This window comes from Rousettus aegyptiacus, unplaced genomic scaffold (genome assembly GCF_014176215.1).
Source record: "Rousettus aegyptiacus isolate mRouAeg1 unplaced genomic scaffold, mRouAeg1.p scaffold_m13_p_10, whole genome shotgun sequence".
In the NCBI taxonomy this organism is placed as follows: Eukaryota; Metazoa; Chordata; class Mammalia; order Chiroptera; family Pteropodidae; genus Rousettus; species Rousettus aegyptiacus.
Window position 1 is genome coordinate 13,562,701 of NW_023416285.1, and position 27,775 is coordinate 13,590,475.

Genomic DNA, 27,775 nt, shown 5'->3' on the forward strand with positions numbered 1-27,775 from the left:
CTAACGAATGGAAATTTTTATAGTGACTGTACAGGGGACATGGGAAGCACTGAATCAAAACGAGCAAGTTTCCAGCACAGCACAAGAAGCTTTATTCAAAGGGAGTGAATGCTGGTCTTTTCTGCAGCTCGATTTTTCATCGGCGTGAGATGAATAAACTCCTTCTGGAAATTACTTCTTCCAGGACACTTAACAGTATATTCCGGTGCCCCGGAAAAATTAATCAGCCTTACTAGCAACAACTGAGGCCCTAGACCATTTGGCGTGCTTTTACTGTAGGTCAGGTTCATCTCTGCCCTCATTTACATCAAAGTGCGGGTGTGGTCTAAACGACACCGCGGACTCCCGTTGCTGGTAATTTTGACTCATGCCATTTCTTTAGGTGATATTCTGCTCATGTCCATATGTGAATCTTTTTTTTAAATTTTTTAATGGCAAGCCTCTGAGGTTTGCAGAGTAAACTTTTAAACTTTCCTTTTTGAGTGTGGAAGGAGAGCAACACTCTCTTGTCATTGTTATGGGCCAAAATCCAGTTGATGACCAAGGCTGCAATTCTACTGTTCGGTTCTATCAGGTGTTTGTTTTTGTTTTTGTTTTTAGAAATGCTAGCTTTTCAGAGTCTCAGGACCATAAAGATATAGCGGCCAGGCTCCAGGACTAGAACATGGGTCAAGAGCAGGATTTAACAATCAGCTTCGCCTTTTTGTTTATCCGAAAGCTACCTATAATGTGTGTTCAAGTCACTCTATCAGGAGACAAAGAAAAGTTACTGAAAATGCCACAACTGGCGAACTACAACTAGGACCTCTGGCTACTTGCGGTGGGGACAAAATCTTCCTTTAATGCTGTAATTCTGGAGCATTAACTCTTAAGCTGTGGGAATTTTATTTTTTCTTTGAGAACAGACACATAACATTCGCCATTTCCATAAAAGAAAGATTTCTGAAATAGCCCAGAGTAGGAAAATATTATTATAAATAATAGTAATTATTCTGTGCTGTTTAAGCAAACAGAATTAGTGTCATTAATACTTATTATTAATAACAATACACATATTAATAACGATGAGGCAATCAATTGATACAAATGCATTCTGACACAAACAGTATGGAAAGAAAAATATTTTCTCTGAAAGATGAAGAAACAGGAGCTCTTTGAAGGAAAGATTACTGGTTACCTAAAAATATGTCACACACACACACACACACACACACACACACACACACATCCCATTGGCCCAAAGGGGACATTTGTCTTCTTTTGTTAACTGGTCTCTGATGGGCTTTGTCCTCCGGAGAACGAGCCGCTTTCATGTTGGAATTAATCAGAGATGCCGCAGTGATGAGGCCGTCCCAGACGCTGATGGGCGCTGCACAAACGCTTCCTTCTTCCCACCCGCACTGGGGAAGGACGGGGTTGGAACAATGAGAGCTAATGATGGAACTCTAGAAGCTATCATTTTGAATCAGGCCATTACTTATGCCACTCTTGTGAAAATCAAGCCAGGCTCATGCTCCATTTCAGTTTAGCCGGCCTGGGCCCAGCCGGGGGCTCAACGAGCCCAGAGCAGATAGCGGGCTTCGGATCTCCATGTGGACACCAGCCGCTGGCGTGGGATGGCCACCAGCCAAGACACGTTCCAGACTACACAGCGGATGATGGCGCGTTACAGGCCTGCCTCGCCAATGGCCACATGCTGCCGGCTGGGAAGACCCTGCATTGCCTGCTAGCCAGCGTGAGCCCCACTCAGGTCAGGGGCTCGCTCTGGGAATTCTCCCCGACGTGCGCTTGGGAAACCTCTCTGTTGGAATCCCAGACCTGTCCTGACATCTATTCTTACTATTCCATGCACTTTGATGAGTGATTTGCATAGGCCTCAAAATACAGCTGTGCAGAGGCGTGACTGAGCACGCAGAGCCCGGCTCAGATGAACAGACCCACCCATCTGACCCAAAGACACATGGTAAATACTACACAGCTGTTGCCTTAAGTTCTCAAGTTTGAGGTGGTTTGTTACACAACGCTATTAATTGATTCAGCTGGTTAGTACAGTTTGATAAAGGCACAATTTTCATGTCAGATAATGATAGGCTTAGAAAGGCAGGCTAGGGCAGGTCGCAGAATTTTGATTGTAAGTGGAAGACAATTGGAAGTCGCTCAAAAGTTTTGAGCAGGGTACAAATAGGGCAGAAAGCAGTGTTCTAGAAGCTTCATCTTATAGTAGTAGGATGAAGATGGGAATGAAGAAAAAGAAGAGTCCGAGAGCAGGAAACCTGGATGGAAGCCCTGCTGTAAAGGTAAAGTGGGCCTGAATCAAGTCAGGTGGTAGGAACGGAGGCACGAGAAACCTTGAAGAAAAGCCCAGATGTGGATGGGGAAGGAAACTTGACCGTGGTTGATGATGACTCTAAGGTTTCAAGCCTGGGTAGCTGAGAGGGTGACGAAAAAAGAGAGGAAGCCGAAAGAGTCGGTGACGTCATACTTGAGAAGTCCACAAAATATTTAGGTGGGAAATTTTGAGCTTTGGAAAATGTGGGACTAAACTCTGCAGATGGACCCAGTGGGGGGAAAATATTTTGAGAATATTTTCAGAGAAGTAATGGTTGAACACATGACTCTGAGCAAGAGAAGATGAAGAGGGAAGATAGATATCCAAAGAAAGAACCTCGATACCCACATGCTGGGTGTATTAGTCATTGAGTGCTGTGTAACAAATTACCTCAAAACCTAGCAGCTTGAGACCCAGGAGCCTGGGAGCAGTTTATCTGCGTGGTTCTGGTTGATGGTCTCTCATAAGGTCATATCCAAAACGTTCACCAAGGCTGTTGTCATCTGAAGGTTTGACTAGGGCTGGAGAATCTGTTTCCAAGATGGCCCCTCGCATGGCCGATGACGGGAGGCCTCACTCAATTCCACAACACACGCATGTAGGGCTTCTTGAGTATCCTCATGACATGGCAGCCAGCGTCCTCCAGAGTGAACCATCCATGACAGACAGAGCAAGGCCGACGCCACGTGTTTTTTATGACCTAGCCTTAGAAGTCACGTGCCATCGCTTTTGCTGTATTCTCTGAGTCACGGAGACCAATCCTGACACGATGCGGGAGAAGACTACATAAGGGCACGGATGCCAGGAGGCGGGTCATTTGGGGCCATTTTGGAAGCTGGCAACCACACTGGGGAGGGAGGAAGAAGACAAGCCAAACTTAGAAAGACAGGAGGGATAGTTTAGTCGGGGAAACAAGACTGCCACGCAGGAAGAGACCTGGCTGTCACACCTGTTGGCTCATCTGGCACCCTACGTGGGTCTTTGATCGCCTTCAGAGCGTCCTGCCTCCAGAAGGTGTGCCTGACGGAGGGGAAGCTTTTTCTCCACGCAGCTGATTCCCAGGCCATTCGCCATGTGCCAGGCAGTGTGCCAAGATTTCCCTGAGGCTGGCACCATCACTTATAGGTAGGGAAACCGAGGCTGAAGTCACTAGCCCAAGTTCTCACAGTCAATACAACGCAGGGCTGGAATATGAATCCAAATTGTTTGATGACCGAGTCACTCTTTAGCTCTATGCCACCGGGCAGAGTGCGAGGGCCCTGGTTCTTCTGCCGGAAGCGCCAAACAAGATGGACCCACGTAAGAAACACGAGGATAGGCCCGAGAGTGCCACGGAAGCTGCGAGGAGGGGAAGAGACTGATGCTCGGTGAGCCCCTCCTCTGTGCCAGGCACAGCCCAGGCGAAGACAGAGAAATCGAGGTACACTTACCATCCTTGGGGTTCACTTTGACCTCAGTGGGCTGCTCGACAAACTTCAGCAGTGGGGACCTCGACCTCTGTATGGCGGGAAGAGCAGGGTCGCCGAACAGGATGGTGTCCTTGCCCCCTGTCATGGAAAGGGGAAAATAAACATAGTAGGTCCTCAGGGGAGTCATGGCTACATTCGCCTCGACACAATGGACTGCGAACAAAGCTCCTTCTTCAGTTGTAGCTAATACCACAGGAGGGAAATGGCCAGCGGGCGTTTCTGTAGTGTGAGAACAGGGCAGTGAGGTCCAGGGCCAGCTGTCTATGGGTCCCGAGAGTCTGCTCAGGATGTGGCTGCCCTCAAACGCCACCATTACGGGGCAGCCGAAAACTGAGTGGCATTGATCAGGGTGAGACAATTCCGACGATAACAACAGAGTGCCTAGGAGTGCAGGCTTTGCAGCCACGCTGTGGCGGTCATCCGCTGGATGCGGTCACTTGCTAGCTGAGTGACTCTGGGTAAGCCACGTAACTTCTCTGAGCCTCAGGGCCGTCATTGGTAAAAGGAAGACAAATGACCCACAGGACCGGGTGGTTGTGATTAACCGATTCATGTAAAGTGCTTAGCCATGTAGGCAGCACTCAATAAATGTCACTTACTGAAATTATGACTTTACAAGGCACCTTACATAGCGCCGCCATATGTACTATATCTAATTTAATTCAATTTGGTCATTAAGATTGAATAATGGCTCTGTCGTAAGTCAGGTAGTACCAGGTCCCCCAAATTACCACAGCTAAACTTTCCCTTGGAACATACAGTCCCAGACCAGCCAAACCCTTTTATCTATTTGTGTGAACTCCCTAACTGGATTGAGAAAATTTATTTGAGGAGGAGGAAAGGAAAATCATTACAAGTCTATTTTTAAGGCCGTTTTAAGGCAAATGATGAAGGTGAGGAGCAGCGAAGTTTGGCTTTGAGACATAAGCACGATGAACAGACACACAGAAGAACACGCAGGCGAAAGACGGTGCTGCCGCGGCAGTCGGGAGCGCCCAGGCGGGGCTGGCCCCTGAGCCCCGCTCCACGAGGCCCTGGGTCTCTCTGCTCCGCACCCGAGAGCCCCGTGCGCCAAGACCCAGCCCACGCTCCAGCCTTAGCCGTCTGACTTTGTGCAAAACCCTTTCTAAAGCCAAGTCATGAAATGTCTTTGGGGCTCAAGTCAGAGGCTCTAAAGTTCTACGATCTTAGTGTCGGGTTTGACGGAGCACAGAGTGGTATTTGTGTGATGACACCCGCTCCTTCTCTAGAGAACCGGGTGGACCGTGGACTCTACCCTCACTTTGTCTGTAACGCTGCCTTCGCATCAGGCCACGTCTTACCAACCTGACTTCCAAAATTGTAGTAGAGCGTTTGCACGTGGTAGGTGCTTAATAAGTATCTCATAAGTGTCTGAACTCATGGCTGATGCGTTCGCGGGAATCCTGGTGTGTCACCAGGCCCTGGTGCTTGCCGCTGCCCAGGCAGATGGAGTGTGTTATTAGCAGCCATAGTGCTCTGGCTTCTCTGCTATCTGGGGGTCATCCCAGAGGACTGGAAATCTGATGGGAGCTGACCCTAAAGTTTTCCACCAGCACAGCTACTGTCTCATGTGGAAAAAATCCAGAAATCTTCAGTGCCACAGTTCAGAGAGGTTTTCCAAAGAGAACTATTGGGATAGTCCTAAGAGACTCTCCACATGAAGTCAATGTCAGCAGGTCTCCCTTTGTGCTGTAAAGATACCATCCGGAAACAGCTTGAGGACTTAATGGTTCCCATGAACCCACAGCAGACGCCTCAGGGTGGACTTCTTGCATTTCTCTTGTTTCTCTCTGCCAAGGCAACAATTATTATCCTCAAGTCGGGGACAGGTCTTGCATTTCTTGACCCTCTTTCTCTAGCAGGTAGGTCTGGCAGCTCTCTACCCTTAAGGGGACAGTAAGAGATACACTCTGTCCCTCTGTGTCCCAACCAGCCTTCCAAATCCCCTCTGGCCTGGTGGCCAAAGAACAAGAATCACGGGCAGCGCTGGGAGCTGGCTGAGAACCTCACCCCCTTTCTGTCATGAAGAATTCTCCAGGACGAAATGTTTCATGGCTCCTTCCATGCAGGGCAACATCCACTTCACCATGGCTCCTCACAAATGCTGCTACCAGCAGCATCGAGCCTCTCCAAGAAGCCGAGCGATGAGTGTACAGAGAAAGGAAACAGAAACCGCCGCTTACCCACGTGCAATCAAGGTGGGGACTGGAGAGAAGATAAATACCTCCTGAAATGTCTGCCTGGAGAGATCGCTTCCCAATCCTAAGGCAAAGTGCCGAGATTTGGTTATTCTTGCAGAGCATTTGAAGGAGTCAAAGACCTTTCTCAGAAAGTGCCCAGTTCTGTGGTTTCTAACTCAGTCCGGATTCCATCCATATTGACTAAACTGAGCTCTAATCTAATGGCCCGCTGGTTCATAGTTTCACTGTGGATTGTAGGACCTGGGGATGAGGGGTGCGGCAAGGGTGATCCACGGACTACGCTCAAAGCACAACTAGCGTGCGGGGCCACATAGGCCTTCCCGTTCAACTGGGGTTTGAATTTTTTGGAAGTCCTTCTCACTCTTTATAACACAGTATCTCCCGTCCCTCTCTGAAATGTACCTCTGCTTTCAAAATACATTTTCCCCCTCAGGCTGGAGTGGAGAAGAGAGAATTAAAGTGGAAAGCTCAAAGAGCCAGGCTCTGCTGTTGCCAGATTTGTTCTGGTTTTTACTATTTCTTTTTGGAGCACGAGTATACCCAAGGCACCTCGCGTCAGAGTCCCCCAAGCATCGTTCTCTCCACAGAGGCCGGCGAAGGGCTGGGCGAATGCGGCCGACAGGTAGGGGCTGGAGAAGGTGGGTCATTCCTCCCTGCGGGGCGTGGTCAGGTGGCCTTCCCTCTGGCTTCCTCGAGAGAGCCCCATATCTTTTCTATCTCTCAGGGACCAGGTAAACAGTTTGGAATATGCTTTGCCATTCAGATGATTTCTCCACGCAGGCTGTGACATCTGTCCAACTTGTCTACTTCCCAGCAAGATCACACATTTGCCCCAACTCTATCAAATGACATCAAGAGCTATATGCTGTTGGCCGAGAGAGTGAGGGAGGGAGAAGAGTCAAAGAAAAACCACGGCGCACTCAAAGCCCAGCAACGATTCTGCCTTGGAGCAATGAGGAGTTGGCTTCTTCGCCACTGTCCTTTAGAATCTCAGAAGAGATCGTTCTGGCTCCTGAATTCCTCTTCTCTAACCCGTCTTGCTTTGTGAACCTATCCTCAGCTGGTCCGATCTACCCAGTTCTGCTCCTTTCTGAATTTTAGCCCCCCTTTATAGGTGAAGCACTGAAATGAAGATCTGAACCCCTGGGTTGTAATACCAGCCTCTGTAGTCTCAGTCTAGATTGAGCTTCTGTAACTAAAATGAGGGGAACAGACTGGGTCAGGAAAGGGGGAAATGTTTTCTCTGACATGTCGACTCAGACAAATCAAGAAGTGGCTTCCTGGCAAGCCACAGTGGAGGACTTCGAGGGCCACATGTGAAATTTGACAAGAAGAGCAATGTGACTGATGAGCAATGTCTGCCACAGTCATGGGAATGGGTGTTGCGAAATTAACATATACCAAGTGTTTGCCATCCCAGAATGCTTTGCTTTCAACCGTCCTTCTGGGTCTAGCACTCTATAACACCTCACACACTCACATCGTCATCACTCAGCACTTAGTTACGTGCCGTTTCCCGCTCTCCTCTCACTGTTTGATGTATATTCATCTTGTTTCCCTGATGCGTTCTGGGAAAAGGCGAGGGGCCTGTCTACAATGCCTAGTACAGAACTAAACTCACAAAGTTGATGCTCAGAAAGGTACCAACGTATTGATGGACCGATTTATTGAAGGAGACACTGATGCTTTCAAAACAATGGTAAATAAGAGAGAGCGAGCAATTCCCTGAAACCACTGAGACTCAGCTCCCTCCTGTTGGCTGAAACATTATGATTTGCTCCTGCCTGGGCAGAGAAAGAGGAAGAGGGAAAAATGGAAAAAGAAGAGGATGAGCAGGAGGAGGAGGAAAAGAACACACTGCCTCTTATTCCGCTATTCAGTAGGTTAAACGGAGCCATAAAACAATGAGCAGACAGAAGGGACTTGTCTGATTTGCGCCAGGAGAGGCCCATCCCCCTTATTCTACCAGGGTTTGACAATGATCATAAGGCCATGCTTCACTGTGACATCCTTCATTGCACCCGGGAAATGCTATTCCGTTACATAAACTGTGTCACATCCGGGAAATTGCCACTCAATTTCCTGTCGTCCCACTTTGTATCAATGTGGAGGCCGGAGATTAAAACAAACATAGCCATGGCGTAAAATCCATTCAACCGGGCGCCTCACAGCTAATTTTACCATTTAATATTTGCTTTGTACTAATTGAATTCTCCATTTCAATTGACTGTTCTAATCAGGAAAGCGCACGGATACATAGAGAATGCATTACTATTTATTTACATGCAGGGATGGTATTAATGCACTGTTGATATAAGCCACAAACACAGATATTTCAAATAGAACATACTCCCAAATCCTACTGAAACATTGTAGCTCAGGCCTTCAGGCAGCAAAAGGAAGAAAAAAAAAAAAAAACAATTGTTATTGCATAATAGCCATTCTGACCTAGACCAAACAACATCAGAGAAAGAAAATTCTCAGCATTCGTTCAGTTATTCAACTTCCAGCTTTTTCTGTAAGTTGTAGAAATAAAACATTGTGAAATTTCACTAAGTCATTGGAGAAGGGGGAGAGAACAGTACATGCACAGAAATAGCAATCTGACTGCACAAATAAACGATAAATTTGCTCAACTGTGTTGAAATTCAATGCAATAAAAGAAAGGCCTTCAAAGAAGATAAGGTTTTAACCGCATCAAAAGGTTCTTGTGCAAAATGGATCATTCAAATCCCCGGACGGCACTCGCCACTAATTAGTTCTGTTAGGTCTTTTGACAGCAAGTTCAAGGAATCTCTGCTAGAAATTCTAATTTATGAAATACACTTCCAGGCGACCTAAGGCGGCTATTCAAATTTACATTAAGAAAATGTGTTGTGGTCCACATCCCTGTGACGATTTTCATTTCTTAAAAATTACAGGGAAGCAACTGATACAAATCAGGAGTAGAGGAAACTGATTTATGCAGAAAGGTTAAGTAACTAAAAATATATGTACGACATTGCTTCCAGAGAAAGGGAGGTTGTGGAAAATGATAAATACTACTTTCTAGAGATTGTAAAGAAAGAGGAAATACTTAACGGTGGTCTTGTGAAGGGGGTACTGACCAAGGCAAATGAGATAAATATAGCTAATTAAAGGGAAACATCAGTGTGTCCCCACACCTGTGTACAATTGTGAAAAAGATCTCCACAGGAAATTTTGATTTTCAAGCTACATAAAATATATATATATATTTTTTATTTCAAGCTACATATATATATATATTATATATATTTTAATATATATAATATAATATATATTATACATATATATAAATATATATATAATATATATTTTATGTAGCTTGAAATAAAAATATATATATATTTTATGTAGCTTGAAATAAAAATATATATATATGATGGGGGAAGAGAGGAGAGAGAGGTCGTAAAGTGTATTTGGGTTGGAACATTTGTTTTTTTTTTTATTTTTATTTTTAGGATGGACAATTAAATTGAGCAAATCTTTACATATTCTTACATTCATTTTTAGAACTGATAATTAAATTGAACAAATCTTTAAAAGATACCTATATGTAACAAAAATGAAATAATTTACTACATTTACAAAGTTTTTTTAAAAACCATATACAGACACACACAATGACAATTTCAGAATTTAGTTTAGCAAAACCTTATAGTTACGTAGATGAGAATCTGCACATTTACTGTATTTTTCCGATTTCCTCCCAAAATGACAGTTTCTAAGTTTAAAGCACTTGAAGAGGTAGAATATTTGCAAATTATGTGAGAGCTTCCTTTAAAAAAAAAAAAACAAAGGAAAACAATTTTCACGAAATTCTACTTACCTGGAAGACTCCACAAACCAGAAACTTCCAGGGTTCTTAATTTTTTCTCTAGTTCAGCCACCCGATTCCCTAGGATTCTGGAAAAGGGAAGAAAATGGCAGCAGACAGATTAATGAGAAACCCACTAGTACCCTTGTAGAGAGAAAATGTTTTGAGATTTAAGATATACACTAAAAATGGAGTCTGTGTATGTATGTGTGTGTGTGTGTGTGTGTGTGTGTGTGTGTGTGTGTGTCATATATAGAACCCATATACTCTATCGAAAATACATCTGAAAACATACGGTGAACAATTTTTTTAAAAACTAAATGTTTTTCAAGAGAGTCTTCTCCCACAAAAGTAGATCCCCTGGGAAACTAAACAATTACTCCACCATTATCCAAATGTCTTACAGAATTTCTATTTGGGAATCGCTCATTGCTAAAATTGACGATTAATTTGGAATACCCTTAGCAGTATCACATCTTGATTCTTTGAGGGTGGATCTGAGTTGGGAAACAATCAGTTCAACAAATAAGATAAGTGAACATACCTGGTAATGTTCCTTCAAGTCAATAAAATAATAAAATAATTATAAAATCTGCCTTCTTAGCCTGTATCTTTTTGATGTCTAATTCTTGCTTGATATCTAGCATAATGCCTGGTAGATGATCAAAAATGTATTTGATTAAATAAATGCTTTTCTATTCTCATGGTCTGTAATTATCAATGGAGAGAATTTTTAAAAAGAGACATTTCAAAAGAACTCTCAGTAATTGCAGAATCACTAGAATAATGATATTGCTTTCCAAGTTGACCATTTGGACTCATTGATATATATATTCTGGAATGATTTGAAAAGATTATACTGTTTACCTGTCAAACTTTGTCTATCTCCATGCAAAGACAGAAGTGTGGGCATATAGTTCCCCTCCTTCATTCTACACAAAATTAAATATAAGGGAAATGATTTGATAGTCATCTAAAATTTGAATCATTTTCCATTGGCCTAGAAATTGAAAAACCAGTCTTTATATTATTTGGGAGATTTTCTTGGCACTGCTGTGCTAAAATGATACGGAAATTATCCTTAATAAAGAAAAGGTTCAATTCCTTTCAGCAGGAAAAATCAGAACACTGAATTGTTCTCCTGGCTCTTTTTATATTCCAGAGAGAGCTGCACACACCCACATATATGCAGAGACATGAATATGTATATGTCTGCACATATATATATATACACACACACATAGCTTTGAATTCATCCGAATTTTACCTGAATTGACTTGCAGCATCTTAATTAATATTCCCTCTGAGTTCACAAGAAACTCTTTGACGTTATTATATGTGGATTTCTTCATCTAGGTACTTAAAGCTTTTCTTTGCTTCTTTTCCTTAAGTCTTAAAAATTCTGCATAGTCTTTATCAATTACTTTAAATTTCCACTCCATTTGTTGGGTCCGTTCTGCTTTCATGTCTCTGACCCTTCCATAAACACCATTCTTCGTAATCTCGCTTTCAATATTTTGCTCAGACCTTCGGATCCAAGCTCCCTTTTCACCAGCCGATGGGTTTGAGATGCAATCACAGCAGTGTTCACGTTGACGCCTTTTTTTTTTTTTTTTTTTTTTTTTTTTTAACAAGATCAAGATCATCTGTACCTGGCTGCCTCTTGGAAACAAAAGATAAGGCTTAACTCTTCTGTGGACGCTGAAGGATGCCATCAGCGCAACATTCGAGGGCACGGCATAGAGACATTTGGTTGTATTTTTTCTGATGTTCCCTGATAACACAGCCAGGTCTCCCCAGAAATGGAGCGAGATGAATTTGCTGGTGTCCCCAACAATCTACTTTCAGAGAACCTGCCTAAATTTGTCAGTGGAGACTGCTTTCTTCTTTGGCCTGACGTAGGCATCTGATACGGGGCTGCAGGCAGTAAAACGGACCCAGGAGTCATCGTCGTGGTCGTAGTGATAGTATCAGTAACAATAATGACTGCACTACCGTTAACATGAACAGCAAAACCAATCTTGCCTGAGTCCTGGAGATGAGTCAGAATCCATGCTGAACACCTAGAGGACTTGCACTATCTCATCAGACCTGACAAAAACTCTGCAGTGTATGTTATATTATTATCCTCCTTTTGAACATGTGGACCCTAAGGAACAGAGAGGTTAGGCAACTTGCCCAAGGACACAAAGTCTATCTCAAAGCTCTGTCTCTTCCCAATGCCCAGGGCTCTTGTCCACTATACTCTATACCTCCCACCAGGAAACAGAAGCATGGGAGTTAGTCAACTTGGCCAAAACCATATGTGGAGCTCAGCAGGTGATGAGTCTGGATTTGAACCTAAGCCTTGGTTTGCCTCCAAAGGGCGCACTCTTAACCCATACCCAGTAATGGCACTGTAAAATGAGCTTTCTCATGCCAGGAGCGAATTCTTGTTAAAAACTCTTCGTACTGAAATATAGATGTAGCCACAGTTGACTTGCAAAATACAACCCGAGATGATGTTTCAGATGACAAAGAGGCTTCACACTAAAAGATCACAGAAGGGGGTCCACCGAATGCGACGTGACACAGCCCAGCGAGAGAAGAGGGCTGCGAGAGTCTTAACAGCTGGCAGTCTCCACAGACGGAGACAGCAGAAGCAGGACCAGGATCCATTCAATTTAGTTTGACCAATTCGACAAAATTATTGAGGCTGTAGGGGATGATGAAGAGAAGCAGATCCTGCCCCTGTATTGGAGGGACTAAAAATCTAACGGGAGATGGACAGACAGATCCACACCCACAGACACACACAGGCAGGGTGCCAGTGGAAGGCTTTCGTGACAGTTGACATTTATCGATCACTTGTTTTGACCGGATATTACAGAGTTACTACCTCGCTCAGTCTCTTGCCACAACCAATGAGGCAGCTCTTATTATCCAAATTCTGTAGAGGAGGGAACTGAGACCTGAGAGGTCAACTAACTAGCCCAGGGCGACACACGTAGTGAGTGGAGGGGCCAGAATCAAAACCCAGGCTCGGAAATACAGAAATACTTCCGTGGAACTAGAGAGCAGAGGCGAAGATGAAATGAAAGATGAATCCAGAGAGGCTCATAATGATCTTGCCGCCGTATTGAGAAGGTTGAGACTTATACACTGGCAATGGGGAGATACTGACGTATTTTAAGCATAAGTGATGTTTAGAAAAAGTATTCTTGGTGGAGAGTTGAGAAGGCACTGGAAGGAATATGAGCAGAAGTGGAAAGACCAGGTTGATGATGACGGTGGCCCAAAACCAGACAGCGGAGAAGTGGAGAAGCCAAAAGAATGGAGCAACAAGAAGGGGCCCGAGGTGTCTACGGGGTATTCGTTGTCTGGACACATGGGAGAAAGGGAATTGCTGGGAGCGCAGAGACGAGCGTGTGGGTTGGGGGAGTGACCCTACTCGCCAACGGAGCAGGAGGAGTCAGAAGAACCGGCAGCTAGAGAACCTCCTGTGGAAGGCTGTGAGGAGCGCAGCTGGAGACGACGGACGGGGGGAGGCAGGGCAGCGTGGGCCTCGGAAGCCAGGGGAGGGGGCAGTGCCAGGTGGGACAGGGCAGCCAGTGTTATCCGGCTCTAGAAGCGGTCAGACTTCTAGGTGAACGTTTAGAGCAGGCTACTTAGAAGACATGCCTGACTCTTGAGAGAGAGGTTTCAAGACAGTGGAGGCGGCGAAATCCAGAATCCAAGTGACAGGGTGGAGACAAGAGCAGACGATGAGGGAGGACGTCTAGGCAGTGAATACAGATGACTCTTCAAGTAGCTTAGCAGGGACAGGAGGAGTCAGGGCAGTAGCTTGAGGCATAAACAGGCTCGAGAGAGGCTTTTTTTTTTTTTTTTTTTTTTTTTGTAGGAGAGGGGAGATTTTAAATAAAAATAAAAATTTTTATTTAGCTCCAGTTTGTGTCAAGATAGGAGAGATTTCAGCATATGTCCACCTAGTAGTCTAGGAAGATCCTGAAGACGTCAGGCCCCTAGATGGACTTCTGGTAGCAGTTTCTGGTGACGACATCATATTAGGGGGTCTGCAAAGACGGAACTAACTCAGGAACTGGCCACTGCTGTGACTGTCCTTGCTTCTTGGACTCCCTGAGTGAGGGTCACTAAGACAGCCAGGGCCTGACGAGGACGCAGGAGGCTGTGGCTCTGTAAAGACCTGGAGATAACCCCGCCCCCACCTCCGCCCCAGCGGCCTTCTTTTGAATCTGCTCTGTTCCCTGACAGCTCCTGCTGCCACTAAGATCTTGAACTTCCAAGCTATTTACCATTGGACAGGCAAGGGGACGAGGAGTGGACAGTGTCAGGCGTAGCGGGAAGGGCAGCGGAAGGCCGGCATGTCCTCATAAATTCACCATCGCCGCCACCGCCCCATCACTGGCAGAGTGACAGTTTGGAGGGAGAGACTGGAGAACTGAATGTGGTATTCAGTGAAACAGTGCTTTAACATCTGCCTCTTCTATTAATGCTTTGCCATCTGTTTATAAGACAAGTGAACCTCATCTCTTCTTTAGCAATAATCAGAAAACTGCCAACTCTTTGGAAAAAGTACCTCAAGCAAAATGCCTATTAACTGAACATCCTCCCAAGATGTAAAGTCCTAGGTTTCTTCATCAGTTCCTCAAGATGGCTCCCACCGAACCCTCTCGAGGGGTGGGCAGCGGAAAACACACTTACGGAACAGGATGCCTTTATTCCTACTTACTGTGCTCCACCGAAACGAAAGCTATTTTATTATTTTAATTACGAAAGGCTAAATCATGGGGGATAACAGCAAGCAGACAAAATTCACATTCTATTTTTAGCCCCCATTCTATTTGTCGTATAATTAGTTTCTTTACATGCTCCCAAATAAAACATTTATTGAAAGTATGAAACCTAAGACCCTCTGAGCATTAAAAATGGCACATTAGGTACATTATGTGTGGATATGAGGCAATCGTCAAGATCTATTGTTACAGAGAAGGTACAGAACAGTGGGGGAAAAATTTATTTTGTGTATACTCGCTACTATTTGTAAAAAACAAAAAACAAACCAACAAAAAAAAAAACGGAATACCTACATTTATTTAAGTACATATGAGTATTTCTGTGTGCCTATATATGTGTATTATGCATTTGCTTATACATGCAGCCTTGGGGAGGGTCCACAGGAAATAAGGAACAGGGCTTTTGCCCAAGAAGGGGATGTGAGTGACAGAGAAATAGCAGCAATTTTGAGACACAAAAAGACCTAACTTAACGTCCTCAATAAAATCTTTGACTTTAAGTGAAACAACGTATAATGACACCAGTTTTACCACAGGCTAATTGATATACAGAAGAGTTAAGTTCTTATGTGACTCATCAAACTTATAACAAAATGTCGTTGAACAAAATCATGTTACTCAAGGATTTACTGTGTATTGTTGTTTAAATTTTTAAAATTTGAATTACGAGATGGTTCAAAATTATTACATGATTGTTAAAATGAAAAGGTGCGTTAAAGCAAAAATAAACCTGGCAAGATAAAAATGTTGGTCTTTCTTAAAAGAGGGGAGAGCCCACGGCACTTAGGAGCGTGTCTGGTTGCAGTGAGAAATGTTAGGGGTGCCTTTGAAAATCAGCCTGTCAGAGAGGCAGGAGAGTCAGGAGAACAGCAATGGGGTCCATGTTTGGCAGACAGTGGGGACTCAGCCCAGCTTTTCAGTGGCGGCTTGTGACATGATCAGAATCATGGCAGGCAAGTGGGTGTGGGAGGCAGTGGGGGAGGCGGGGCTGGGGTCTGAGGTGGAGGGTTCATGGTAGTTTTCCCAAGGAAGAGGTGATGGTCTGGTGGGGAGAAAGCAGAGCGGGCAGGTAGGAGATACTCACTGAAGGCCCATGGTTAACACTCGGGGAAATATATACTGGATAAACGAATGCATGAAAATCATAAAGCTTAACGACCGTTTGGATGTGTGTGTTAACAGAAAAGGAACAGTTAGGAGATGATTCCATCATCAGTTCATCAAACAGTCATGAGCACCCACTGTGGGCCCAGCATTATCCCATGTACTGGGAGAGAACAGTGACCAAGACGGACAAACATTCTGGCTTTGGGACCGCTTACACCCGAGCGATGTGGAAGTTTGTCAAACCGGGGCGTTAGGGTGGCAGAGCACATTAAATATTCTTCAAATCATGCTTTAAATGGCTGCATAATCTTCTTTCTTTTAGATTTACTGTGGTTTTAATCATTCTCCAATTAAAAAACACTTGGGTTGTTTCCATTTTTCTCATAAATGGACCCCAATGAACCGCTGCATGTGTAAATCTTAGGGCGTCATTCTGATTTTTTTCATTAGGATAAATTCTTAGAAGTGGACCATCTGGGTTACAGGGCACAAGCATTTTAAAATGTCTGAAACCATACTAAAGGATGGATGGCTCAGACTCTGGATTTATTGAATCTGAGTTGCTAACAGATTATCAGGGGAGACAGTGGACCTAGTGCTTAGAAAGGTGCGTCTTGCTCTTGATGGGGCGGTGGAGACAAGAGCTCTGAGGAGAGTCTGCAGAGAACTAACTAGAGGTAAAGCACAGGGGGAATGAGGTCTCCGGATAAGTGAAGAAGGATGAAAGATGGCAATGAAAAGTGGACGGGGAGGCCTCGGGGCGGGGGGGGGGGGTGGGGGGGAAGAGGAGGGAGAGGGAGAAGGACTGAGACACCAGAGAAGGTCGGAGGAGGTCAAGATGGGTTTCCAGATAGAGGTGTGGATGTAAAGCAATTATAGAAGAAAGTGGTATTCAGGAAGCGCTGTTCGGGGGTAGAGATGACCCGCAGTGGAAAATACCAGAAGAGGTGTTGGGAGGAATTGAAGCCAAGGCGATCTTTCTTTCCTGTGCATGGAATCACTGGGGCTTGCTACAATCCAGGACTCCTGCATTCCATCCCCACTCCTCCTGCTGAATTTGCATCTCTCAACAAGCATAAGTGCCCCCCCCCCCCATAGACACTTAGAGGGGGCAGCTGCTGGCAAAGTGGGGATGGCCTCCTCGTTCACAAAGCTTCGAGGTGAGTGGAATGCATGGGCAGCTGCAGAGCTGAGGAAAGGCTTTGGGGGTTCGGCAAGAGCTATGAGGTTCCTGGGTGACGGGGCAGAGGCCAGAGGAGGGGCGGAGTTTGAGGAGACTGGAGGAGGAGGCCGCAGGGGAGCCAGGCCCCAGAAGAGGGGAGATAGGGAAGGCCAACAGGACTGGTGGCCAGCACGGCCCCAGGGACAGGAGCGGGTGAGAGGGTGGGAGACGTCGGTTTCAGGGGGCACAGCAAGTCTTGGGACTTATCAGGAGTAGCCTCTGTTTTCTCAGTCAAGGAGGGGCCGTGGTCCCCCAGTGAGAATAGATGAGCGTTTAGAAGACCCGAGAAGGTTTGAGGGGGGCTTTACGGGGTGAGGATAAAGGCAGAGACACTGAGGCTGCAGGAGTTGTGCCTGGATAAAACAGACCTTGTACCTCTTCTGGGGAGGTTTCCCACCCCGTCCCCCTCCCCTGAGAGGCATCTGCATTTCAGCCGCTGGCTGTTTCATTCCTTGGCTAAGATTTCTTTTAAAAGAATTTCGAAACTTCCTCTGTCAATAAATTACCCTTGTCATTCCTTTGAGATTGCCCAGACTCCCTCCACCGCTCCCTGCCTTCTTTTATATATATCTTAATCTCCGGCGCGATCTCCCTTTCACTCCTGCCTTCTCCTTTTTCTATTTTGTTTTTCACAGTACTCTCAATCATATTCCAGTTGTCTCGCCAGGCCCCCAATTCCCCGATCCCTCCCCTTTCTGCCGGAAGCCCAGCCTTCTCGGGGCCTGCTCGCTTCCTCCACACTTTCATTTTGGTTCTGGGTGTAGGTCTTCTAAGCAGCTGCGGAATTTGCAGCGTCCAGCGCAAAATGAAAATGCGGGGCACCCTTGCTAAAAAACGATCGAGAATTTCGAGATGGCGAAAGGAGCATTAGATCGAGTGCAGGGCCCACCTGAGCATCGGGCCCTGAGCAACTGCACGGGCCATTCGCCCATGAAGTCCGCCCTGTTTGCCATGTTTAATAAACTTCTTTAATTTATTGTTTATTCGCTTTCTCTGAACACTTTAATTTTGCTTCTGTCATCTCTAATGGCTACTTTAACTGGCTTGATTTTGCCCAATGTAGTCAATATGTGTTTATAATACCCAAATAAGACACTGTGTTGTAATTATTGTTCCTTTCGCCATCTTTTTTGCTGATTCTAAAGAGTGACATGAGACCTCCTTAGAGGCCCAGCTACCTGAGTCGATGCTTGGCTGTTGCTGCCATTCAGAGCCCTCAAAGTCATGCTATTGGTTAAAAGGGTGCTCAGGAGGTGCCTGCCTTATGGAGATCTGGAGGAGAGGTAGGCTAAGTTACCCAGGCGAGTGTAGTATAGAAACCACCCACGTAATGTGCATCACTCAGTGAGCAGCTCAGAGCTCACATTCGATAAGCAGTGAGCACTATTATTTGCTTGCTGGACCTCAGCTGATAGCCAAAGTGCTATCATAATGCAGTTCTAGTTTAATAAATTTCCTTCCAGATTTGAGGGCTCTCACCCTCTTCCCTTAAGGCCTGTAGTCCCACCCATCATCCCATATCTTCCCTGCCCGCCCCTCACCCAAGGGTCCGGTCACCTACTTGTTGGTCTGCCTCTGGTGCTGGAGGACCATGTTTTTCTCGTGGATCGTCTCCAGCAGGGCCGTCGCCAGAGACTTCAGATCGGCAATGGACTGCGGAGTGGCTGGGAGGCTGCATCCGTGATCCTCAGATAACAGGTCCTGAACTAGTGGGATATAAAAGGTACGGCTCGGTCTCCAAGCCATCTGGAACGCAACCAGTGGAAGTTCCCCCGGCTGTGATAGGTACCCAGCTTCGAAATGTTACCGCGTTGCATTGGAGAGTCCACGTCAAGTGTCAAGAGTAAAAGAATAAAATTCAGTGGGTGGGTTAAACAGAAAAGAGGACGTCATCGTGGACTTTTATCAACAATTTTTTAAAGGACAATAATCTGTTGCATCTGTCCAGCATTGTATACTTTCAAAACACTTTGGTATTGACTAAGTCATTTGAGACTTAAAATTAAAAAGAACAAAAAAATCTACCTGGGAAGTAGTATTTAATCTCATTTTATGGACGGGAAAGCTAGGTGCGGACTGATTTAAAACACTGGCTAGATGTCCTGCCACCGTGCTAATGACGATGACTCATGTCCTGAACACCTTGCCTTATATCAGAGATTCCCAGGGTGTGGTACCCTCAGTGGGTAGCAAGATAATTGAGGACATTATTTAAATTGCAAAATATACTTTGCATGTGTACATTCTTAGAATGGGTAGATGAACCAAGAGATAAAAGACAAAAAGACAATGACCACTTACTCCTACCAGGCAGAAACAAACAAACAAACGAACAAACAAACAAAACCCAGCATAAATCACTGTATATTTTTGAACACCATTTCCTATATGACTAGATGCAGATATACAAATTCACACATTTTTCTTCAAAAATGGAAAGAAAAAAACCTCTGCTTTTTGACTTGATGGCTTCACCATGAACATTTCCTATAACATAAAATTTAATGTCTGCTTACTTGTTCACATATAGATATATAATAATTAATTACTTCTGGACATTTATATTGTTTCCAATTTTTTTTTATTATAATTAATATAGGAAGAACTTTCTCGAAGCAAAATGTTTGTACATCTGTGTAATTATTTCTTGCTAGCTCAGAAAGGATTGGTTTAGGCATTTCATAAGAGGCCACCCAGTGGTTCTCTAGAGAGGTCCTGCCAGGCTGGGTGTTCTGCCACGGCGTTTGGGTGTGGCTGGAGTTCCCCACGGCAGCAACAAGGCTGGGTCTCAGCACTCAAAGGTGCTATGCTAATGAGGGTATCCAAAGCTAATCTTCGATGCACTGCTTCTCATTTCTGTATTGTAGTTTTCTTTTTAAAAACAAATTCTACCCTGAACATGCCCGATCTCGTCAGATCTCAGAAGCTAAGCAGGGTCAGGTCTGGTTTGTACTTGGATGGGAGACCATCTAGGAAGATCAGGTGCTATAGGCATTTAAAACGAACAAACAAACAAACGAAATAAAAATAAAAACAAATTCTAGTGGAATGAAAAAAAAAAAAAGAAGCTGCTTGCTAAAGTGCCTTGGTTATTAGGTAGGCTGGAGATTCAGCATTTTTTTGAAAGCCACTCTAGCTCTGATTAAGACTGCCATCGGATTGTTGCTGATCTGTCCTGCCAACAACCCCAAAAGTGGGCCAGTCGAGCATGTTCGACTTGAGGCTTATGTTTAGAACTGAATTCCCAAATATTAAGTGTCAGGAGCAAGCTCTCTGCTATTTCTTCCCCTGGACTGTTTCAGGAAGATCATTATTTTTCATCAGAATCGACAAAGAGGAGGAACAAAATTGCAATCAATAAAAGCTTCTTTGAAAAAGGCACATGTTTCATCATAAAATGATTTCGGCAGCTATGAGACTTTTCTATGCCAACCATAGAGGTTAGGAAAAATAGAAATTTGATGAGGTTGAAACATGTACTCGGAGATGACCAGGAGAAGGGAAACCATTCTTTAAAGAAGAGCACAGTTCTGGGGAGGAAGGGATACAAATGAGATCCAGCCATCAGGAAAAGCTCTAAGGTAGCGGTTCTCAAAGCAGTCTCCAAACCAGCATCAGTATCACCTGGGGACTTTTTGGAACTACTACCCTCCAGGCCCACTCTACCTACCAAATTAGGAACTCTGGGCTGGGGGTGGGGCCTAGTAATCTGTGTTTTAACAAGCCTTCCGGGGAATTCTGATGCAGGCAGAAGTTTCAAGGATCATCTCGGTTCTCAGTCCACAAAACAAGATGTGGAACGACAGCTCTAGCATCGTTCTGTGATGGTAAGTGGCCCCTCCAGGAGGATGAACTCTACCTTGCTTTGCGGAGAGGACTCCGGTCAGGACAGTGCTGCTGGATTTACCCTGGCCTTTTGAGTTTTTCCGTCTCTCAAGAGCATTCTAAAGCAGCATTGGGAGAAAAATAAAGACCTCTGTCAGAAAAGCCAATCATGGAAAGATACCTAGTTATGGTTAGATGTGTCCTCCCACCCAGCATACAAGAACTCTTTGCAAATTCTGAATGCTAGCCTACCTTTAAAAATTCTAGGTCCCTGCCGAAGAGTTAGGATTTGTATGGACCTGGTAAAGGATTTTTTTTTGTTTTTTTTTTTGTTTGTTTTTTGTTTTGTGGAATGATGACAGCAATTATAGTCTCTCATATATAAAAGGAAGTCAATGCACATTTATTAAATGATCAAATCTGAAGCAAAAACTCAGTCTAATGTGTGAAGTCACTAGTTATGAAATCCCTTCCAATAGGCATGAGATGGAAAACGGGTTTACTCTCGTGCCAGGAGAGTGCTGGTGGTGTTTGGAAGGATTCTCTGGCTGGACTGGAAAAAGAGTCACCGTCAACAGTGATATCTGCCATGGACGCCGGATAGGGAAATGCATACGTGCCACCTAAGTGTCATTCCTACAAGAGACTCTCACATTAAAAATCGATATATACTATATAGCCGGTACTTGGCAAATGGAAGAACTGAATAAACGTTGTTAAAGGAAAGCATAAGCACATATTTCACAATTATGTATTAATTGTACACCTTTAAAAGCTGTATTTCTCTTTGGCTACGTGTGTATCTATCGACTGGTGTAAACTAAAGTGTGGCCCTCATACTACAGAAAGGAGGAACGGCATGGTGACTTCTGAGAAAAAAAGCCAGCGTCAAAAGCCAGGAAAATGAGAAGGCTCTCCAAGCATCTAGATTGCTGTAAAACTTCACCCTCAGGAAGAGAAATCAATCTATTTTCAAAGCAGAGAAACCCAGGAGATTTTTCTAATTATAACACTTACAAGTAACATCTGCAGAAACAGATATTATCAGACTAATGGTGCTGGAATGAGACTAAATAACAGTGGGGAGAATTTAAACATTGTGTCCTGTCAGTGTGACGTGAACAGTATCGTTTAGGTTGTGATTTCCCAATCTTTGTTTCTTCATCGCTCGGAAACCATTTTCTTCCGGATGATTATGAGACAAACAGCATCTGATGACAGAACGCTTTATAGAAAAGCCGGATAAGAAGCCTAATTTCACATGGACTGAGGCTATAAAGTGGCCACATCCAGATTCTGGGTGTCTCTGTATGCCCCGTCCCGATAACAGCGACAGGAGGAGCTCTTGCGAAAGCTGTTTTGTTGTGTTTGTTGTTTGGGGTTTAATTCTTACCGGTTACCCTCAGTTATTGGCCTCTCTCTGGGAGGGCAGGCAAGCACTAAAATATCTTTGGCACATGAAAGAGAATTAAAATAGAATGACATTTAGATGCACAATAGTGAATCATCGCCGTCCCCGTCATGATTCTGCTACCTTGTACTTGGCAATGTTGGATTTCAAGAGGTTGACCTCTTCATGAAGTTGTTTTAATCTCTCTTGAAGGTACCTGGAAAAAGAAATGGATTCAACTAGAAAGTATTTGAGAGCTAAGTGAAACAAACAAACAAACCTACACTCAAATCAGAAAAGAGGAAAAAGGAAGACCACGTGCTGGAGGAGTCATTTTTGACACGTGACGCTTCTCACCACTGAAGGGAGGCTGACAAAAGTGCATCCTTGTGACACCTGCTTAACTGGGTGCGATCAAGGTCAAATATGCCCCGATCACAGAAAGCCCACTTCAGAAGAGCCCTGCACAGAGGTCCCCTCAGGGACGTCAACACGGTTTTCACATAATTCTCATTAAGATGATTCCGCAGGGAAGGAAGGTGGGAAGAGGCTACATCAGACATAACATTAAGTCAGACACATACACAATTGAAATTTGCCTCAGGGAAAAAGAAACAGCTAAGGGAATTTCTCAATTTACTTTCTTATTCTTTTCTCTCTCCTTGACAGCAATAACAAGCAGCTTTCACTGGTTCCCTACCCTTCTTGCTTAACCGGGGAGAGAGAAAGAGGTATGCATGCAGGCATGTACGTGTGTGGTACTTCTTTTCTGACTTTTACAACGAATATGTGACATTAATATTGTTTCGGGGGGTTGTGACTTTCCCTTCATCGTAAGGCAATTCTTCTCAAAGGTAAAAAGGGCTGCAAATAACTGCCCGCCTGCAGGTCCAGGGAGAGCGAGCCAGCACTGCGACCACGCACAGGCTGGGCCGGCCACTCGCCTGTTCTCCATACACAGCGCGTCCACGTCGATGATGCGGTTCTCGTGCCCGCCCAGAATGTGGTTTAGCTCCTGGTTGAGCCTCTCCACTTTGTCCTGGTAGGAGGACCGCTCTTCTTTCACATCCTGAAGCTCATCCACGGAGGCCTGCAGGTCGTGCTCCAGAGACTCGATCTGAAACCAAAGGAAGCGCCCTCACTCGAGATGTCCTAAAGATGCCTGCTTCGCGGCCAGAGACGGAGCCTTCCGCTAAGGTTGACCGGTTTTTAGGGAGCTAATCAATACCACCCGCATGCTATAAAACCGTAAGCACCACACACTGGAATATGATAAAAGCTAAGAGGAAGGGGACGACTTCCTGCCAGACACCGTATCTAAGATGGGATGGGTGCAGCAGCTTGGAAAGATGGAACCGATCCCTTATCAACAGCAGCACGCCCCAAAGCCAGAGGCCAGGAAAGGGCAAACTCAGACAGTGGGAACAGCAGCCAGTGTCTTACAAATCCGTGCTTTTTCAAACCACCCTAGACCCAGAAATCTTGTTCTGCTCTTCAAAACCAACTAGCAAGAGAAGGAAAGCAAAGTCTAGGCGATCTTAGCTGTTCCCTAACTAGGGCTCTCCATCGGTTGAGATATTGCCTAAAAAGCATCACTCAGCATTTTAGCGGATACTTGCAAATTAAGGCCAGTTTGTCATGTTTTGGTCTCTCCTTGTCAATCCTGGGTGTGTGTGGGGTGGGGGTGGGGGTGGCGGGGGCGAGGGGCAAGATCTTGTTGTGTTCAGAACCATGGACTCCACAAACACAGGAGGCCGCTTAGGGACACAGTGGAGTCTGGAGGAAGGAAGAAAAGTGCTCCGCCCGGCTTGTATCTTTCCTCCTCCGACTCGCTTCGCAGGCGCCCCACACTCTCTGAACAACAGGGACACAGTCTACTCTCCTCTGCGCCGCACCCCGCTGTGCAAACCCATCCGCCCCTCTCAACAGCTGCTAAGGAACCTGCTCCTTCGCTCTCTCCAGCTGCTGAACCAAGTCTTCGCGCTCGTGGGCTGCGAAGTGCCGCACGCCGATTTCTTCGTCTCCGAGCCTCTGTTTGGCAATTGTCATCCTCAAGAGCTGCATTGTCATCAGTAGGAGAGAGGGAGAGAGAGAAGGAGAGAGAAGGAAGGAGAAATGGGGGAGGGAGAGAGAGAGATTTAAAATAAACAGATCCAAACAAAAACCCAAGCATACTAGGCAGAAACAACTTTTGGAAGAATTTTCAAGAAATGCTGGGGAAAAGCATGAGACAAAGACATGTCTTGCCAATATGATGAATTTTAAAGAATATCGTGTATTTTGTACAAGCCTCCACATACACATGTATGGATGCATATAGGGTATGAGGCTAATAGGAACACAGGCCTGGGCATTTGAAGGCGGATGACCTATATAGCCCAGCTATGGTAAGGAAACAAATTCTGGGTTTCTTTTAAACTTAGCAAATACTAAAAAATGATAACACATGCTGATATGGGCATGCTTCCACACTCTTAACAATGAGGCTATATTGTCAAGAGCCTTAAAAATGTCCCTACTCAATGATCCAGTAACTTTACTTCTGACAATCTGAGCTAAGAATAACTCCAGACAGGGATTAGCTTTACGGAAAAAGAAAAGTAGATTGCACAGTTATTTGTAGAAAGAGTAAAAAAAACTAGAAACAATGTCTAACAATAGTGGAATTGTTAGCAAACCAGAATGCAATCAATCAATGCTCTGGTTTGTAGCCGTCTGAAATGAGTGTGATGTGAATAGTGTAATATCACAGACACGTTTAAGATACCATGTCCAGTGGGGGGAGGGGGGAGGGTGGGAAAGCAGAATATACTTTTATATGCAGTATGACCAAAATTACACTGAGAACCCATGCACGAAAGAAAAAAAAAATTACTAAATACATCAAAATACTAAAATATGTATGTTTAGGCGATGGTGAGACTGCATATTCTATCTGTTCCATTCTTTGTTTTTTAACTTTTAGAATAAGTGTGCATGATTTTTATAACATATGTTTATTTATGTGTTTTTAAATTCCCAGGGATAAAATTCAAGTCTTCAGAAATGTAATTTTCCAAAGGATCCCCACAGAATCCACAGCCTCCCCAGACTCCAGGGCCAAGTTCCAGGTGCAGCTCCAAACCTTCTAGGTGGGGTCATGATGGGAACTTTCTGAGACCCCAGGAAGATCCGATAGTCCCAATGCACCCCTGCCAAGCCCATCAGTGCCAAGCAGGTTGTCACCGGAGTCCCGTTTTAAAGTTACGGCACTGCTTCTGGAAACTTCTTCTAAAGAAGTTATTCTAAGTCTGATTCCCTCGCCTCCCTGTAGGGTGTGTGTGAATGGGCTTCAGATATGGATGAGATGCTGGGGACAGTTCTTTGCTGTCACATAGATCCAAATCAGCCAGCAGTGCCGGCTTGTGGCATGCACTTCCATGTTCCTGCGTGAATCTTAAGGGATTCACTTTCACCAGAAAAAAATGGTTTTATCTTCAAGTCTCTAAGGGATTTAGGGTCAAGTGAGAAATAGAAAGTTAAAAGCCAAGGTAGAGTACTAACTAGATGGAAATAGTAAATAACAGCAATAAACTTTGAAAGAGATGATGGTTAAAGAAAAGAGCGTTTTTCGAACGATATCAATTTTGGGTCCTTGTTTGAAAAATACTCCATTGGATTGGACACATACTGACTGGGCACCTCCTATTTGCTAAAGGAGCACTGGGATTGGGCAGACAATGTTCCACGCAGCAGTGGGTTCATACAAAGACCTGGCAGACAATGGACACAGATGGCTGTGCTTCATGGGATCTGATTATGGTTGAGCCAAATTACTCAAGGATTCTGTATTTGTGAACTGGCACCAGTTTACTAGTCACCTCAAAATCAACACTCAGTGTTTCGAATCATGCGTGGACATGAGCGGACGAGTGTAGAGTGGCGAAAAATGTGAATGGTCCATCAGCCAGGTTCCCAACTGAGGTTGAGCAAGACGATGCTCTGCCTCTGTTTCTGCTCTCTACTATACACGAGTGTCCTTTTCGTGGTCTATTCAGTGTCATGTATTTTTTTCACATTTTTGTGCTTTTTATTGGTATTTTGCTGTTTAAAATGGCTCCCATGCAAAAAAAAAAGTATAATAAAATGGCAATAACAACGTACCTATCAATAATCACTTTAAATGTAAATGGACTAAACGTTCCAATCGAAAGACACAAAGTAGCTGAATGGATAAGAACACAAGACCTGTACATAGGCTGTCTATAAGAGACCCACTTCAGATCTTCTGAGACACACACAGACCGAAAGTAAAGGGATGGAAAAAGATATTTCATGTAAATGGAAATGAATAAAAGCTGGGGTCGCGATACATATGTCAGACAAAATAGACTCAAGAAGATGATAAGAGACAAAGAAGGCCATTACATAATGATAAAGGGATCGATCCAACAAGAGGACATAACTCTAGTAAACATTTATGCAACCAACATAAGAGTACCTACATATATAGAGCAAATATTGACTGATATAAAAAGAGAGATCTGCGTAATATAGTAATAGTAGGGGACTTTAACATCCCACTGATGCCAATGTACAGATCTTCCAGACAGAAAAGCAATAAACAGTGGTCTTAACTGACACAGTAGACCAGATGGATTTAATTGATATTTTTACAGCATTTTACCCCAAAGCAGCAGAATATACATTCTTTTCAAGTGCACACGGAACATTTTTGAGGACAGACCACATGTTAGGCCACAAAACAAGTCTCAATAAATTTAAGAAGATTGAAATCATATCAAGCATCTTCTCTGACCACAATGGTATAAACTAGAAATAAATTCAAAAAAAAAAAAACCTGAGAAATACACAAAAACACAGAGGCTGAATAACATAGTACTAAACAATAAATGGGTTAGCAAAGAGATAAAGGAAGAAGTTAAAAGATACTTGGAAACAAAAATGAAAACACAATGATTCAAAAATCTATGGGACATAGTAAAAGCAGTCCTAAGAGGGAAATTCATAGCAATACAGGCCTACCTCAAGAAACAAAAAGAAGCTCAAATAAATGATCTAACCTTATAACTAAAGGAACTAGGAAAAAAACAGCAAACAAAGACCAAAGTGAGTAGAAGGAAGAAAATAATAAATATCAGAGTGAAAATAAGATAGAGTCTAAAAACAAACAAACAAACAAAAAACAAACAGTATTAAAGATCAATGAAATCAAGAGCTGGTTCTTTGAAAAGATAAACATAATTGATAAATCTTTAACCAGATTCATTAAGAAAAAAAGAGAGAAGACCCAAATAAATAAAATCAGAAATGAAAGAGGAGTGACAATAAACTCCACAAGAATACAAAAGATTATAAAGAAATACTACGAGCAATTATAGGCCAATGAATTAAACAATTTGGAAAAAATAAATACATTTCTAGAAACATACAATATCCCAAGACCGAGTCAAGAAGAAACAGAAAATCTGAACTGATGACTACTATTAACGAAATCAAATCAGTAGTCAAAAACCTCCCCCAAAACAAAAGTCCTGGACCAGATGGCTTCATGGGTGAATTTTATCAAACGTTCAAAAA

The 27,775-nt window shown here is 44.1% G+C and overlaps 1 protein-coding gene across 5 annotated transcripts in view; it reads right to left on the bottom strand.

Moving 5' to 3' along the window:
• Positions 1–27,775, bottom strand: part of CCDC149 (coiled-coil domain containing 149) — a 96,279-nt gene that overhangs the window by 5,542 nt on the left and 62,962 nt on the right. For 4 of the 5 annotated variants that reach the window (XM_016154818.2, XM_016154817.2, XM_036227563.1 and 1 more), the window contains 8 exons: positions 24,137–24,253; positions 23,140–23,312; positions 22,340–22,412; positions 20,840–20,924; positions 18,542–18,686; positions 9,871–9,947; positions 8,371–8,403; positions 3,760–3,876 (listed from right to left, as the gene is read on the bottom strand). In XM_016154818.2, coding sequence (XP_016010304.2) covers positions 3,760–3,876; positions 8,371–8,403; positions 9,871–9,947; positions 18,542–18,686; positions 20,840–20,924; positions 22,340–22,412; positions 23,140–23,312; positions 24,137–24,253 — 820 coding nt within the window. The remainder of the gene's footprint in view (positions 1–3,759; positions 3,877–8,370; positions 8,404–9,870; positions 9,948–18,541; positions 18,687–20,839; positions 20,925–22,339; positions 22,413–23,139; positions 23,313–24,136; positions 24,254–27,775) is intronic. The other variant, XM_036227560.1, reaches the window with a different exon arrangement.